Genomic DNA, 16,559 nt, shown 5'->3' on the forward strand with positions numbered 1-16,559 from the left:
TCGTGGGATGCTGGTACAGAAAGAACAGCGGCTCCACAAATAGGAGCATTGCCGTGGATCTAGTATCTCATGCTGAGATGCTGTGATGGGATGGGCAAAATTCAGTTCTCTCTCAAGCAGGTATGTGGAGATATTTCAACACCACCACAGCAGAAACTGTGAATGTGCCTCTTGGGAGGCTCGCAAAAATGAACTGGAGGAGCTTTCTGCTGTGATTTGTGTCATAAGGCTTGCCGGGAGGTTTCTGGGGATAGGTCTGCACTTGCGCTGGAGCAGGAACACACGATGTGCACACGTACCACTCCCCATGCTGCAAATCTGGGATATGTTCACTTGAGGTGTTGGGCAGCACTGGGCTTCACTGGCGCTAGTGCAGAACTGCCCGTGCGCCATGGCTCTGGGGGATGTGGACAATGGGGCTTTCACCAAGGCATTTCTCTTTGCAGGAGAACATCCCGGGCACCTGAGCTGTCTGTGCTTTCTGAGCTGAGTGACCACTCAACGTAGGATTGCACCCAAAGGGCTGGAGTGCCTGAGCAGCAGACATGTGATGTGCAGGCCAGGTAGGTCCATTTCCTTCTGCCAGGTGACCACACTGGGTTTGATCTCCTCCATGAGTCTTTCACGGGACAACCAGTGAATGGGCATTGGCTTGGAAGAGGCAAGAGGAAGGCAGAGGACGTCTGCTCACGGCCCTCTGAGGCACCACCTGGTACAATGTGGAAAGCCCAACAGCCCACGGGATGCTTGTGAAGCTGTGAAGCCCACCTGAGCCCTGGGGCATCCTGCATCCCTCCCACGTGCTGCTCCCTCCCTGCTCACCCACAACAGGCTCTCCTGGCCCAGCTGGCCCATAGTGCCTGCATTAAGGGGCCAGGTTTCCTGTGCTCAGCAGAGTTTGACTGATAAAGCCACATGACCTTTGCACTTTGGTAATGAGGGAACAGTTCCCAGCCAGGAACTGTGTCCTGGAGAGTCAGAAGAGCTGGAGATGTTGTAGCCGGAGCCAATGGTTTGTGCAAGCTCTGAGTGGGTGTGGTGGACGTGGAACATGCTATAAAGAAGCATTAGGGAGCCGATCAAACAATGCAAACTGGCGCAGAGGGAAGAGAAGCGATATGGGAGAGCTCAGCATCCGCTCCGTTCTGGTGACTGGGGCCAACCGGGGAATCGGCCTGGGGTTTGTCCGGCAGTTCCTGCAGATGCCAAAGCCACCTGAGTGGGTCTTTGCAGCTTGTCGGGACCCCAAGGGACAGCGAGCACAGGTGGGGCTGGGCTGGGGGGGGTGGGTGGTGCTGGGGGATGGGAGGACTCGGTGCCAGGGCAGCAGGTTGAGCAGGGAGGGGTTTGCAAAGGGCTGGAGCTGCAGCTGGGCTGGGACAGCTGTGGGACCAGCTGTGCGTGGGATGTGCAGAGGGGACAGTGGCTCGTGGCGTGTGCAGGAGGCACACAGCCCCCTCTGATGGGAGCAGGGCAGCCAGAGCGGGGTGCTGGGCGCCAGGCGGTGCAGGGACGAGCTGGAGCAACACGGGTTTGCCTGGGAAAGGCTGAGCCTCTGCACAGCCCCTCCTGCCTCTCCGTGCCCACGTGGTCCCCTCTTTTGCAGGAGTTACAGAATCTGGCCTCCAGGCACCCCAACCTGGTGATCACCCAACTCGGTAAGTACCCCGAGGTGGGGGTCCCTGGCCCCGGTTCCCCTTTCTGCGCAGCACCACGGCTCCCACAGCCCTGGCGAGGGCCTGGGTGCTGAGACACCCTGGGAGCCCAGTGCCGGGAACACGGGGGGCTCCAAGCCAGCATGGGGACACGGGCACCCACCTCCCCTGTGTTCTGCAGATGTCAATGACCCCAGCAGCATCAAGGCGGCTGCAGCCAGAGTGGAGGAACAGCTGGGGGGCTCAGGGCTGAACCTCCTCATCAACAACGCTGCGATTCTCAAGATGAGCACGCTTGATGGCGAGACGCTGGAGGACATGATCCAGGTTTACACCACCAACACCGCTGGGCCGCTGCTGCTGGGCCAGGTGAGACCCTCACCCCAACTGGGCTGTGCTGGGGGACAAAGGGCTGGTGGGAGGGGGTCCTGCTGCTGCTCCAGTGCTTGACGGGCTCGTGGTCAATGGAGCTCATGGAGCCACGGGCTGGAGCTCTGGAGCTGGAGCCTGATGGGCTGGGGCAGTGGGAACGAGAGGGAGGATGCTCCAGTGCTGGCGCTAATGTTGCCACTGTGGAAAGAGCTTGTCCTGTTCCCTGTGCACAACCCCATTTCCTTTCTTCCCCTTCTCTCCACTCAGGCGTTCCTGCCCTTGCTGAAGAAGGCTGCGCAGGGGAGCCCGGGCTCAGCGCTGAGCTGCAGCAAGGCAGCCATTGTCAACATATCCAGCATAGGGGGCTCCATCAAGGAAGTCTATGTATGGGAACTGGCACAGGCTGTCTCCTATCGCTGCAGCAAGGTACGGCCACGCTGCACTGGGTGTGAGCCCAGGTATTTTCCTCTCTGATCTTGCATGCCTTCCAACCTCGCCCTCAGTCCCTGCACCTCTCTGCACTGTGACTGAGCTCCTGAGCTCCCACCACCCATTGGGTCCCTCTGATGGCACGCTCCCGTGTCTGGACCCAGGTCCCACCTCAGAGGGACCTTCACCTGGGCTGGTCATCCACATGGGTACAGTGCAGCAGCATCGTGTGCCCCAGGGAGCTGGCTCCACCTGCCCTTCCCTGTCCCAGCCACGGGCTCTGCACATGTCCCTCGCAGCCACCCTTCCCCTCCCATCACCATCCCTGCCCTGTCTCCCCACAGGCTGCTCTCAACATGCTGACCAAGTGCCAGTCCCTGGGGTACCGGGAACACGGCATCCTCTGCGTCACTCTCCACCCTGGCTGGGTACAAACGGACATGGGGGGCCCAGGATCACAAATAGTAAGAAAGCTTTTGGTTGAGTTCTGTAAGAACTTCTTTATTTGGGAATGCAGAGGACTGAGCAGTCCTGGACATGCTGGGCACTGGGAGAGCAATGCGGCAGATGCTCTGAGCTGGGGGCACATGAGGGGAGGGGATGAGAAATGGGGAATTCTTCTTGCCCTGTGCCGGCCTCTCCTCGCTCACTCCAGAGAGCCCCAAGCCCTGAGCAATGATCTGCTCCAGGGCAGACCTCAGCCAGGCCTTTGACACACGGCTGTGTTTCTCCTTCTGCCCCTGCAGACGGTGGAGGAGAGTGTGAAAGGGATGCTGAAGCTGCTCTCCTCCCTCTCTGAGAAGGACACCGGGACCTTCTTGAGCTGGGAGGGGAAGGTTGTGCCCTGGTGAGATGTCAGCCCAAGATCCTGACAGAAGGTCCCTTTGATGCTGCACCGAGCTATGCCTGTGTCTTAATAAATAAATTTGTGTCAGTAAACAATGAGTAGCTCTGTTTGAACCTTCCTCTTGGTCTCCTTTTCAACTGTCATTGTGGGAGTCTTCACTGATGCTTTGAGACAACTTCTCAGAGTTGTTTCTCAATATAATTCAGCTAAGTATGTCTGGATGTCTGATTTCCTCTGACTGGGGTCCTGGCCATCATCCTGGAAGGGCTTTTTCCCCAGGCACAGAGAGGCTCATCCCACAGCTCTCCCTCTGAAGGCCAGCACAACCTTCTGATGCATCAGTTGTCCCTCCCAGTGAACCCTTTCTTGTTTATAAGTAGGACCTATGTCACAAAGTTATCACTGATGCCCTCTGGGAATCTCCTGGGTTGCCTATGTCCTGCTGCGTTGTCCCCCCAGCAGAGACCAGGCTGGTTAAAATACCCCATGAGGACCAGCAAACATGGGGCTACTTCCAGCTGTCTCTAGAAGGCCTCATGCACTCGTTCCTCCTGCTCAGGCAGCCTATAGCAGACAGCCACTACAGTGACGCCCATCCCAGTCTTCTCCCTTATCCTAACCTAAGAACTCCCCGTTGGCTCATCATCAGGCAGAGCTCCTTGTGCTCCTGCTGCTCTCTCACACAAAGGGAAACCCTACAAAGGAGGCCTGGAGCCCAGCTGTTGTCCCAGGAGCAGGGATGCTGCTCTGTGCATTGTTCTCCAAGCCTTGTCTGTATCCCAGGAACTGGAATGTCTCTGTGTGCACAGCCCCACATCAGCAATGGTGGCACAGCCTCTGCAGTTGGGACCGACCAGCTGACCAGCACATCTGGAGTGCACAAAGTCAGCTCCCATCTGGACCAAACCCCAAGGACCTCAGTGCCTCCCCATTCTCCTTGGGAGTGGGCAACAAGGTGGGATTAGCACACCAAACATCTCCCCTCCCTCTTGTAGGGCAAAACCTGGCAGGATCTCTGTGACATTGTCTGGGGTCACAGTGGAACATTCCATGTCCGGACAGAGTTCGAGGCCCTTGGGTGAAGTCAGAGAAGGAGACAGAGATCATGGAGGAGATGTTTCCTTCTCATCCTCCTGCTACAGGGGTTAACCGAGAGGGGTGGCAGACAAAGATGGAAAACCTGGGCCCAGGTGCATTCCCAACGCTCAGGAATCTCACTTCTAACGGTGAGGCTTGCAGAGGGGGTTCCTGCATGTTGTAGGCAGCGTTAGCTGTGAATGTAGCTGTGGAAACATGGGGGTTTTGGGGGAAGGCTGGACAGGGCTGAAGGGTGCAAAAAGAGCCCTGTCTGGTTATCTCTTCCTGACTAGGGATCAGTTTGGCAGCCAGGATTCCTGGGTCCTCTTCCCAAGGACTTGTTCTGCCCTTGTCTTGCTGCCTACTCCCCAGGTCAAAGTCCCTACCACCAAAGGCAGCAACTTGCCCTGCAGAGGAGATTGCCCACCAGAGCTCCCAGCCGTGGTTGTCAATGAGCACAGAGAGGGCTGACAGGGGTCCCTGCGGGGGAGACACCAGGGGGTCCCCGGAACCCCTGAGCCCTACGTGGGCACCACAGCATCCTCTCACTGGTGTGCACCACTATTCCACATCATTTGTCATGTGGAGCACCTTACCTGTTCTCAATTGGGGTGCCAATACGTTTAATCTGGCTCACCATCTCCTCGGGTAAGAGCGTGCTGAAGGGTTGTGAGCTTGCTGACCTCGAGTGTGACACATCTTTCTCTTGCTTTCCAGAGATCCTTATGATTTGGGACAGCGTGTCTGAATGCATTAGAGAGCACTTGGCACAGGAGAGGGTGGGTCTTGCATCCTGTTCCTCCCCTCAAGAACCCCTGAGAGCTTGCCTTGTCTGGACAATGCTTTGCCATCGATTGTCATCGCTTCTGCGCTCTGAAAGCAGAATCAGTCACCCAGCAGGACACTGCTGTCGACCAAGGTGCCACAGACCAGCTTCTGTGGCACCTGCGATAAAAATGGAAGTCCAGATAAAGTACAAGAAAGTGTTAAGCACTTTCTAGTATTTCTCATCGACACCACCAGAACGGGAAGACCATACCCTGGTGCCTCTTTTAGGGTTTCACCTTGTCATTGGAAACTCCTCCAGTTATATCTGGGGGTGGGATGTTGGCTCTGCTGTTACTTTTCCCAATAGCTTTCTTGAGCAGAGGACCAAAGAGCAAAAAAGGCCTTGAGCACGTGCTTTGTCTCTGTCCCATCTTGGTCTTCATAGGCTCGGGGTGGGCAAGGCGCAAGGCAGCATCCCCATGCTCTGACAAATCACTGCTGAGTGTTTTCCTCTCCAGGACGCTTACAATTGTTCCTTCTTTTTACCTCCACTGTTCTCAGGGTGTCCAGCTCTTAGGAATCGGCACATTCTATGTTCTTAAAGACTTCACATGCACTGTGAACAGCAAGGATTCGATTGTTTGGAGACCTGTGTTTCGTATGTCCAAGGTGATTGCAGATGAATGTAACCTCAGCTATGCTAAAGAAGACGTTCCTGGTAAGCAGATGGATTAAAACCTTTGCTTGTCCTTGCACCACCCTTGAGGTCCATGCTAGCCACTGTTAAAGCATGACTGAATGCCTAAAGAGCTCTGAGAGCCACCTCGGCTTGTTCAAGCTGGACAGACCAACAAGGAGCAGTTTCTCAGAAAGACCCCTTGGGTGTCCTTTTTTAACAATACACCTTCACCTAGAGGATCTCTTCTTTAATTGCTCTCGTGCTTGGCTCCACATCAGTCACGATTATGCAATGTTAGGTCTACTGCTCCTGGGCTGTAATTATTGGAGCTGCTTTTATCAATGAAACAGATAAAGCTCATGCTCTGCCTTCATGGCAATGTGCACCTACTTGTAAGGGCAAAGGCCAGAGCTCCTGCTGGTTCTTACAGGATCCTTCTAGAGCAAAGCGGGTACAAGCCACTTGTAGACAGGCCAGAGCTGAAGACAAGGACAAGAATCTGTGGAAGAACTCGGGGATGGTCGTATCTGCCATGAGTTCTCGTCAGTGCAGCTGCAGTGTGACATGAATGATGCCGTGGGGCAGGAAGAGCTTGGGTCTGTCTGGAGGGGTTCTTCTCTTTCACATACCACATCTTCCAGGTGACTGAAACGTCAAGTGGATGTCCGTGGGGCCACTTGCTGGGGATGAGGGGCAGGGGGTCTGATAGATGCTACAGGTTGATGTGCAGGTCTTGCGGTTTGCTCCTCCATGGCTTCTCCATGAGTCTGGCAGACTTAGCCGGAGTGCACCGGCTGTGGGCATGGTTGTGCTCGAGTGCCATGGACTTTGCCATGGGATCTGCACCTGTCTCCCTCTCACACGATATTCATCCCCCAGGCACTCCTGGGAGCTGTTAGCATGGGATTCAATAGATTGTGCTGGAACAATGTCCTGCCTGCGGCTGCTTGGAGCTTATGCCATTGTCCTGCTGCAGAAGTGACGTTTTGTTCCTCTTGTTCTGTTCCCTAGCTGATGTAACCATTGTCCCTCTGAGGTGTGAGGAGCTCTCCGTGTGTGCCCAGCTACCTTTTACAACCGTACAGTGTTGTGTGTATGAGACTGCAGCATCATTCTTTCGGGCTACTTGTAAAAGACAGAACACGGACTTTGTCTTCAAGGCCATTGGCATTCTTTCCATACGAAACAGAGACGTCACTATGAGATTTTTTGAGGACTTTCTCCTCAGTGTGGATGTCACTGGCAAGTTGCTGGAAGCCCTTCTCAGTGTAAGTTGCTCCTTTCCTTGTACTACACCTTGTCTTTCTGGACACCTGTCAAAGGATGACTGAATTAATTTCTGCTGACCCTTTAGGAACCCCATGGCCACTGTGGCAGTCATGGTCTACAGCAGTGCCAACTCTCTAGTGTCCTGTTCTCCTACACAGTGGTCTAGTTGATGCAGAAGAATCCAGGAAGGGTCACACAGAGTTAGATCAAGAGATAGTTAGACCTATCTCAGCATCGCACTGTCTGTCCTAGAAATTGTAATGGTGGGGTTTTGATGGATTCAAAAGTAGATGCTGTCTGAGTCCAAGACATGGCAACCTGCCTATTACATGTCCCATCCTACTTCATCTCTCACAGAGAGTCGAGGTTTAGTTCCCCTGCGTCTTAACAGCTGTGGGGTGATCTTACTGCTTTTGAAACACCTTGGACCACGTTTGGGATGCTGGGGCAGCAGGTGCAGCAGCTTCAGTTCCCCATATTCGTGTTGTGAACCTGAGAGATGGCACTTGCGTGGGGCAGCTCATGGCAGTTTCTTTGCTCCTTTTCACCTCTGATCTCTGCAGCTTCTACCTGAAAAGCTGAGGGACTCACGTTAGTCAAAGAAAAATTTGTTATAGGATATCTGAGTGGCTGTGTCTTCTCTGAGCAGAAGAAAGACTTTATAAACAAGGTAAAAATGTCCATGGAATGCTCTCACATATTTTTGTCTTTGTTTCAGACCCCAGGGAGGAGATATCTGGTCGTATTGGGTGGAGAAAGTCCTGATTTTCGTGTGGATCCTGGTGGTGTCTTTGTCTTGCCACAGTATGTTCACTTCTTGTTGTTTAAGGAACTTGGACAACATTTTCCATAAGGTTCCCTTGATTCACCTCTTTCTTCTGGGTACAATTTCAAAATGGAAAGATCCCAGAATTTCCTGCACATGGATTGTACAGGAAAAGTTTTCCTGAGTGGGTATTAGATTCATACAAGTCCTGTCTTTGTGACATAGTCACGCCTTTGGTGAGACTCAAAGGTCCCAAGTGTCCCTAAATGCCTGCTTCTTGCATCCCTGGGGGACAGGAGGAGTGATTTCTCCTCGTGTGCTTGAGTGGGTTTCCTCAGAGCCTTGACCTGAGCTGGGGCTGCTCAGTAGTGGGCTTAATGGCCACAGGGGTGGTGGTTCTGCATTACAGATGCTCTGACATGAACGTGAAAGGGTCTGTAAGGAAGTTGTTAGGCAGTGTTAGAATTAAAACCAACCTTGACTATTTGGATAAAGAAAGAGTAGTCTGTTCTCCATGTCCATGAACAGGAAGAAGAGCTAAGAGACAGTCTTCAGAGAGGGAATCAACCTTTTCAGAGTTGGGACTGGGAAGTCTGGAGCAGACTGATGGGGCCTCTTGTGTGCTCCCAGGTCATGGAGGTCTTGTGTCACTCCATTTCCTAACACAGCTCTCAAGGACGTTGCATATTCTACTTTGGAAAGTAGCAGCCTTGAGAGACTTCCTCAAGTCTCTCCATAACTGCATTGTTAATGGAAGATGCAACAGGAATGTGGTGTCCTGTCTTCAATCTGGTGCCCTTTCATTTCCAGGTTTGATTTTACATTTCCTTCTGAGAAAGAAACTGTGAAGTGTCCCTCTGTAGGACCTCTGAAGATAACAGAAGACAGGAAGAAGGAGAAGGACAAGGACAAGGACAAGGACAAGGAGGACAAGGACAAGGAGAAGGAGGAGGAGGAGAAAGAGAAGGAGGAGAAGGAGAAAGAAAAAGAGGAGAGGGAGAAAAAGGAGGAGAAGGAGAAGGAGAAAGAGAAGGAAAAGGAGGAGGAAGAGGGTGAAAAGCAAATTGAGACCAACGGTAATGTCACATTTGACTAGGGGGCTGGGGTGGGCATGGGTGCTTGTGTATATATGTGTGTGTCCTCAAGCAGTAGGTGGTTGAAGATAAGGACAAAAAGTGGTGCCCTGGCAGGGAAGACTGCATCTCTTGTTGTTTGCTGCATACAGCAAAGCTCAAGTCACCTGCTACGGAAGACCTCATGGCAACCAACTTTTCCCCAGAGCCCTGTACCCTGATATATATTCCGAGCTGCTCCTTCATTTCAGAAAGCTCTGCCTTGAGCTGCCAAGGTAGAGGGGTCTACCTGTCCCACAGATCCTGTGCACTTGAAAGTGGGGAGAAAAATTGCCCAGAGATGACTTTTAAAAGGTACTAAGCTGTGCCAAAGACCTCCTAGGGAGTGAGACATCTTTGAGATCATGGTGTCAAGGGAACTGGATTGTTTTATCAGATGCTGGAGCTGATTTCCCTGTTATTCTTGTTAAATAACCCCAAAGATGTTCTCTGAGGACTCTTCCTCTTGTACAGTTCCAGAGAGTCCTTCTACTGAATGCCTCCTGTCTCGAAGAAGGTGGTCTCGGTCTCCATCCACACTATCTGGCCTGAAGAAAGGAAAGGGGCAGAAAGGCAAAGAAAAACAGTCACCTAGCAGGTAAGCATTGTGGAGAAATGGGTAAGGGTGACCCTGTGCTCTTGGATTTCTTGAATGAGTTGCTCCCTTTGTACGCAGTGTCAGTGTTGTCTCTGAAGGATTGTTCAGATTTTTCACAGTACTGATGTTTCTGTGAAGAATTACTCCAAGACCTGAGGAAATTTTTATCCTTCTCTTTTGATGTCTGTGAACCTCTTCTCATTTCAGTCAAAATGAAGCCACTTTTCACAGAAAAATGAAATTCAGAACATCCTTCCCCAGTAGGACAGAGTGGTGTCTGTGTTCACTGCTTTCTACCTTGGGTTTAGCCAACTGGAAGACTCAGATTTAATTCCAAATCTGGTGGTTGTAGGAGGTTGTCTGGCACAGAAGGGGTGCCAGAGAGAGCTAATTGCCAACATGGCTTTTCCCCTTCCTCCTTCTCCTGCAGCAGGTGCCCCCAAAACATAGCCTTTAGTGTCTGGCCACCAGAGTGCCATTCACAGAAGGAGGTCCTCCAGGCTCTGATTGTGGCAAAAGTCACTGTTGTTCTCTTTGTTCTCTCAAGACAGGGACGACACGTGGGTGTTTGTGGCTCATGTGGGTGCTACTACTCAGTGTTTTCTTCCTCCACTCATATCAGCTCACCCTCTTGGGTAATTGCAGCTTTCTGCCAAGAATTCAGGAGTTGGAGGAGAAGGCTGGCAAGCACAAGCAAACTCTCAGTGCCAGACCTCAAACCTCACTTCCCATTTTCAGAAGCAAGAAGAGGATGTCCCTGTCACACCAGGAAACCAGTCTGCAGGTCAGGGTCTGGATCAGCTCTGGCAGGGGCTGAAATGGGATGTGGGTGAAGGTCCTGGAGGATACTGGGCAGGGTTATTGAGGGCTAATGGTGCCCTCAGGGCCTCCAGCTCAGCCATCTTTGTGGTTCAGTGATGTGCTCTGACCTGCTCAGCCCCACTGGACATTTTTACCTCACGGTTCCCTCTCTGAAAAACAGCCATTCCCCCGCCTCATTTACCTTGTCATGAGTGATATCAACATAAGAGCATGGGGCCAGTGGGGAACTGATGTACCCCCAGTGCTGTGTTGGGGTGACTCTCATTCATCTCATGGGGGTTTCTGAGGGTGGAACAGACCATGCTGGAGGCCTGCACAGACCCTATAGCCGCTGGCATCTCCACTGCTGAATGTTCAAAGCACCCAAAGGAGGTGCGAAGCTTCCTAAAAATCGTCCTCTGGTGCCAATGCAGACTAGGTGGTCTCATGAAACACTGACAGAGATTCCATCACACTCGCCACTGTCACTGACTGGGAAAGAGGAGAGGACTGCTCCCTCCCTGACCAAAGCCATGGTGAAAAGGGACCTGAAGAGTCCACGGGAGCTACTCAGACTGAATGTGCTCACCAACCTCAACTGGAGAAACTTGAGGAGCAGCACCAGATGCTCGAGGTGTGAAGGACTTCAGACCCTGAGCTCTGACGCTGGGTATGGCATCCTCCCCTTTCCTGTGACCTGGCTTAGACCCTGACACCAGGCAGCCCCAAACTGCCTCCAAGTTGAAGGCAGGAAGGAGGCCGGAGAGTCTCAGCCAGAAGGTTAGAGAGACTTTTCCCTTTCTGTAGCAGCCAGTTTTCTGCACGAGCAAACTACACCTTGCAACTCCTGAAGACTTACCACATCCGTCGGAAAGAGTGGAGAAAGAAAGTAGAGCTGAATTGGCAGAGGAATTTCGATCAGAATCAGCTAGTCTGGTAAATCTCTCCAGCTATGGATGGTGTCTCCCCATCCCTTGCAGTGCCCTTCCCTCCACAACCAGGACTCAGGGGAAGGGGGTCTCTCACTGGCACCCTTGTGGGAGGGTATCAGGCTTGGAAGGATGGCACCTGGGAAGAGGAACCCTGACATGTAAGGTCCAGCTGTTGAGCACTCCAGTAGAATTTCTAGATGGGACCAGAAAGTTGTGGGTGAAAGATTCCTCCAGTGTTTTCTCACTAGACACCAAGACACCTAGCCCTATGGGTCAATGCCTCTTTGGTTCAAAGTCTCATGCTTTGCCCAACCCATCCCCAGGCTGCTTGCACAGGGGACCTTGTCATTGCCTCAGATGCCAGGGTCTGTGTCCCATGATGGAATGTATAGAAATGTGAGAGGAAGCAGATCCTTTAATATCCAGTCTGAACGGAACCTGTAGCATTTCTGCACTCTCCTCTCTGTGCAATAATGTCAAACTGTTCCTTCTTAACACCACAGCATTGGGCGGCAGATGATTCTCAGAGATCCAAGGGAAAGGTATCTGGACTTCTGGCAGAACAGAGAACACATGAATATGATGGAGAAGTCTGCAGACGTGGCCATCGGCCACCTCCCGAAACCTGCCAGGACCTGAAGAGTGTCCAGCCCTATAGGGCCACCCCTCCATGGCCAAGTGAAGGTATGTCCATGTGGAAGCTCCCATGACTGCTCTCCATATTGTCTCCAGCTCCCACACTGCTGCACTCCAATGCTGTCCCCATCTACACTGAGATGCTGGAGAACCTGTTCCTACTGGAGAAGGTGCAGGAGGCCCTGGAGCTCCACATCCAGAGGCTGTGCCAGTAGTGGGGCTGGCCCAGAAGGTCACCAGGAGCACCCCAGGCACAGCTGTCAGCCCCAAGCAGCATTTCATATCCAGTGACACTCTTGGCACCTACGGACAGGCTGGGGGAAAACAGGTGTCAGGAGAAATCATCCTCAGCGCCAGCCCTGCTGGTCACACTGCAGGGGACAGAAGCTGGAGAGCACCCCCCATCACTGTCTCATCTATATTTCTATTAAATCTTGTCTCCATCTCTCTTCTGGGTGGCTGTCCTCCTTCTTCTGAGCCAGTATGTGGAGTCAGGATGAGCTCTTGGTGCTGTGTATGTTTCCACGGGAAACACGTGGCACTGGGTGCTCCACTCTGAGCAGAGATTCCCAGGGGTGCTCTGAGACTCACCATGGGGCTGATGGAGTGGGGTGAGGGACCTCATGGGCACATGGGGGCCCTGGGCTCCATGCAGGGCTTGGGGCAACCAGGGACCACCCATTGCAAATCCTTTGGCACGTGGAGGGATGGGGGGGAGGAGGGGGAGGGATGTTACCCAGGCGGCTGTGGGCTGCGCAGGACATGGAGCAGGGAGCTCTGACCCACACCAAGTCCAACAGCAAAAGCAGCTCTGGAGTCACCAAAGCACCTCCTTGAAAGTGTAAAGTTGGGAGTAATTTAGAGGTGTTTTTTTCATCAATAATGAATACAAAGGTTGTGTTTTAACCTAGGGATGAAGAAGACGGGAACCCCAACCATCCCACCCACTTTGGCAGAGTGGGATGTAGACAGGGTGGTCCCAATTCAGGGTATATGGGACCATTTTTTTGTCCCTGTTTGGGCACCTGGGGTGTTTTGGGAGCCTGCAAGCACCACCAGGGGAGAGGAAGGCAGGAGTAGGACAGCTGTGGGAGCAAAAACTCCTGGCCCTCACCATCCTCACCAGAGGTGAGGCTGTTTTGTCATGCCCAAGGGAGGAGAACACTGTGACGGAGAGCAAGAGAAGAGGGGATCAGAGTAGCCTTGGATCCATCTCTCTTGGCCAATTTCTACCCTGGGGCCATCTTGTTCCATCCATTCACACCTCTGTGGTGTAGACCCAGTCATAAAAAGGATAGAAAATGAGGTTTCCTCTCCAAACAAGGCAGGAGCAAAAAGCTTAGAGGAAGAAAGAATTGACAGCACTGACACTCCATTAGCTGGGCTACCGGAGGGCAAAAATGGGATGGGGGAGAATTAAAAATGTCACAGAAGCAGTTGGAAGCGTGGGTTTGGGTGAAAACCAAGGGCTGGAAGGCAGACCTCAGTGTCAGCACAGACTCTGGAGACATGAGCTTGAAGGACAGAGACCCCAAACCAAGGAGCCCCACAAGGCTGAGCCCTCCCAGAAGCTGCCCCAGGATCCCCATGCCAAAGCAATGCTGCCAGGGAGGGATTTCTCCGCAGAGACTGTGGCCAGCTAGGGAGGTGACAGTGGGGTCTGGGGATGTTGGATGAAGGGCCCTGGGGACATCCTAGGTTACCTGGACCTCCCTGTCCAGGGCCTTCCCACAGCATCCCTCAGTTCCCTGTGGAGATCTTAATGCCATTTGTTGTATTTTAAACTGAGTTGCCACAAACTTTTTACATTGTGCACTTACAATTCCATAAAATTACTCTAATTACACACCTCTTGTATAACTTATACTTAGCTGAAAGTATTATAAGCCTAAATTTGCTGTATTATAATGTGACGCTGCCCCCCACTGCATGATGGCTCCATGTCACGATATCCCCTCCACAGAGTTGTCCTTTGCAGCACGCTCGGTCTCCAGGTGCCATCCCAGCATTGCCAGAATTTTGCACAATTTAGGGCCCCGTTCCAGATTGCTGAGGCTCCGAGCAGCAGCATCCAAGTTCATTTGTAGCTGCCTTAATAAAATAGTGGGGTTTTGTTCCCCAGGCCATGTGGGGTTCCCCATGCCAGGAGAAGGGACAGTGCAGGCGCTTTCCTCCCGTGGTCCTGGTGTGTGGCAGGATGTCTTCTGCTGTGATCGTATAGTGGTCAGTACTCTGCGTTGTGGCCGCAGCAACCTCGGTTCGAATCCGAGTCACAGCAACAGCTTTTGCTGCTGCACAAAAAGGTCAGATTGAAGGGAGGCATCTGCAAAGAGGGTGGTTTGCAAAGATGCCAGCAACAAGAGGCAGCAACAAGCTCTGCTGTGCTCTCTGCTCCTAAAAGTGACTGGATTCACACCTACAATGATTTCCCGACATGGAGTCACTGCACAGGGTCTCTCCAGTGGGGCTGCAGTGACATGTCTGGGAAAGCACTCCAGCTTCACAATTTTTCAGGCAAAGCTTGAGAGTTTAGAAGAAATCACCTGGCTTCCCACCTTTCCCTCACCCTTCCTCCCAGTTCTGCAAAAAAAGAGACCAGAAGATGCTGTGGCAGCCCCACAGAGTGAGAAGCAGTGGGAGGCAGCAGCCTGATGTCCCAGGCTCAGCGCTAACGAGCCAAGAGGAACACAGCACAAAACACAGCTAACGAGCACAAAATGGAACACAGGAGGCTCTGTCTTAACATCAGGAGACACTTTTTCACTGGGAGGGTGACCAAACACTTGCACAGACTGCCCAGGGAGGTTGTGGAGTCTCCATCTGTGGAGGTGTTCAGCAGTCAACACGATCATAGGGAAACAGCCTACCCCTGTAGGGTAGGAAGGCTCTGCCACAGCCACCACCTGAAGAAGAAGGAAGATCAGGCTGATGAAGCCCCACTGTCAGCGGTCCCAGCTCCTGGGGAACAGGATTTTGGCTGCAGCACTTCCAGAGGAAAAAACCCATCAGCGTTGAGGAATGACACTGACACACTGCGGGCTTGGGCACCAGAGGTCTCCTGGGCACCAAGAGGCAGGTGGAGATCTCCGGGGTGGACCGGGAGGTGCTTCCGCTTGAGGAAGCGTTTTAAACTGTCGCCTTTACTCTTCAGGAGCCCCCAGACCGTGGAGACCCCCTGTTTGCTTGGTCTTGGTGCCCTCTTCTGACAGCATTGCAGAACTCACTCTGGACGGCAGCTTTCAGAATAGAAATTGCAACCAGCTGCGTAAAATGTCACAGGGGTCGTCCTCGGGGCTCAGCGGGTGGAGAAGACACTACCCAAGCAGCGGGGTCTCAATTTATTCACCACCACAGGGGTAACTGGGGGTGGCAGAGGCTGGCAGAGCCCAGGCTCAGGTGTCTGCAGGGTTTGTGCATGGGAAGGGGAGAGGGAGGATTTTTATCGCATTAAATAAATTATATTTTTCTTACCTTATCCGTAGCAGGAAATGGAGAGCAAAATTCATTATATATTTACCTTTCGGAGTTGCAGCTTATAGGGCACAACTTGCACAACTTCACACTCCTCTGATCTTCATTGACTCTTTTACTAAACATACATATTTCTTACCCAGAGAAAGCTCAAAAAGTGTTTTCCCTTCTAAAGATGACACAGGAGGAAGAGAACACAAACATCTAGATAAGTTGTCCTTTAGCAGCAGGAGTACCTGTCCCACTTTTGCACAGCTGAGAAGCAGAAACACAAGGAAATACACAACTTTTCCATTGTTTGTTTTTGTTGTTTGTTTGTTTGTTTGTTTTAAATTCCCCAGAATGTCACTTTGGGGTATACAGCCACTAAGTTTATCTGAAGAAGGATGTACCATGCTTGAGTAACTGATGTATGTTCAGGTTAAAAAAAGTCAAAATACGAAAGAGGATATTTTCCATCCAAAATTACTCATATTTCTGTTAGAAGGGTTCCTAGTTTGTAAAAACATCCCGAAGTGTATATACACGTACACAGTGCAACCAGGGCTTGGCTGAAGCAGTGTGGTGGCCCCATGGGTGGCTTCAACCCCTGCTCTCACAGGAACCATCTTCCCTTGAAACAACACAGAGCTCTGCTTTGGCTGGGGTGGGTTTGGGATGACCATCAAGAGAAATATAGGACGGTTGAGGTTGGAGGCATCTCTGGAGGTCGTATGGTCGCAGGGTCACCCAGAGCTGTTGCCCTATGACCGTGTTGACTGCTGAACACCTCCACAGATGGAGACTCCACAACCTCCCTGGGCAGTCTGTGCAAGTGTTTGGTCACCCTCCCAGTGAAGAAGTGTCTCCTGATGTTAAGACAGAGCCTCCTGTGTTCCGTTTTGTGCCCATTGCCTCTGGTCCTGACACTGGGCACCACTGAGAAGAGCCTACCTTCCCACCTGGTAGAGATACCCCAAACCTTTCATTATCCTCATGGAGATTGTGAAAAAGGAGGTGCTAGGAGGGAGCTGGTTTGGGCACTCCACAGCTTCATCCCCATCTCAGCAGTCCCCAAAGGGATGATGCTGTTTCTGCCCACAGGCTCCTAAAGGATAAACACTTTGCCTGAACAGGGGCTTGAACCCTGGACCCTCAGATTAAAAGT

General features: G+C 52.2%; 1 protein-coding gene across 1 annotated transcript; it reads left to right on the plus strand.

Annotated features, from left to right (window-relative positions):
* Positions 1–1,118: 1,118 nt before the first annotated feature.
* LOC309444531 (C-signal-like) lies at positions 1,119–3,848 on the plus strand (the record flags this gene model as incomplete). The annotated part of the gene is made up of 6 exons (XM_082062434.1): positions 1,119–1,265; positions 1,607–1,658; positions 1,837–2,024; positions 2,295–2,453; positions 2,801–2,920; positions 3,203–3,848. 6 exons carry the CDS (start codon positions 1,119–1,121, stop codon positions 3,305–3,307), a joined length of 771 nt encoding a protein of 256 aa, XP_081918560.1. The 3' UTR covers positions 3,308–3,848.
* Between the last annotated feature and the right edge of the window lie 12,711 nt (positions 3,849–16,559).

Source organism: Streptopelia decaocto (genome assembly GCF_964273445.1).
Source record: "Streptopelia decaocto genome assembly, chromosome: 11".
NCBI classification, from domain to species: Eukaryota; Metazoa; Chordata; class Aves; order Columbiformes; family Columbidae; genus Streptopelia; species Streptopelia decaocto.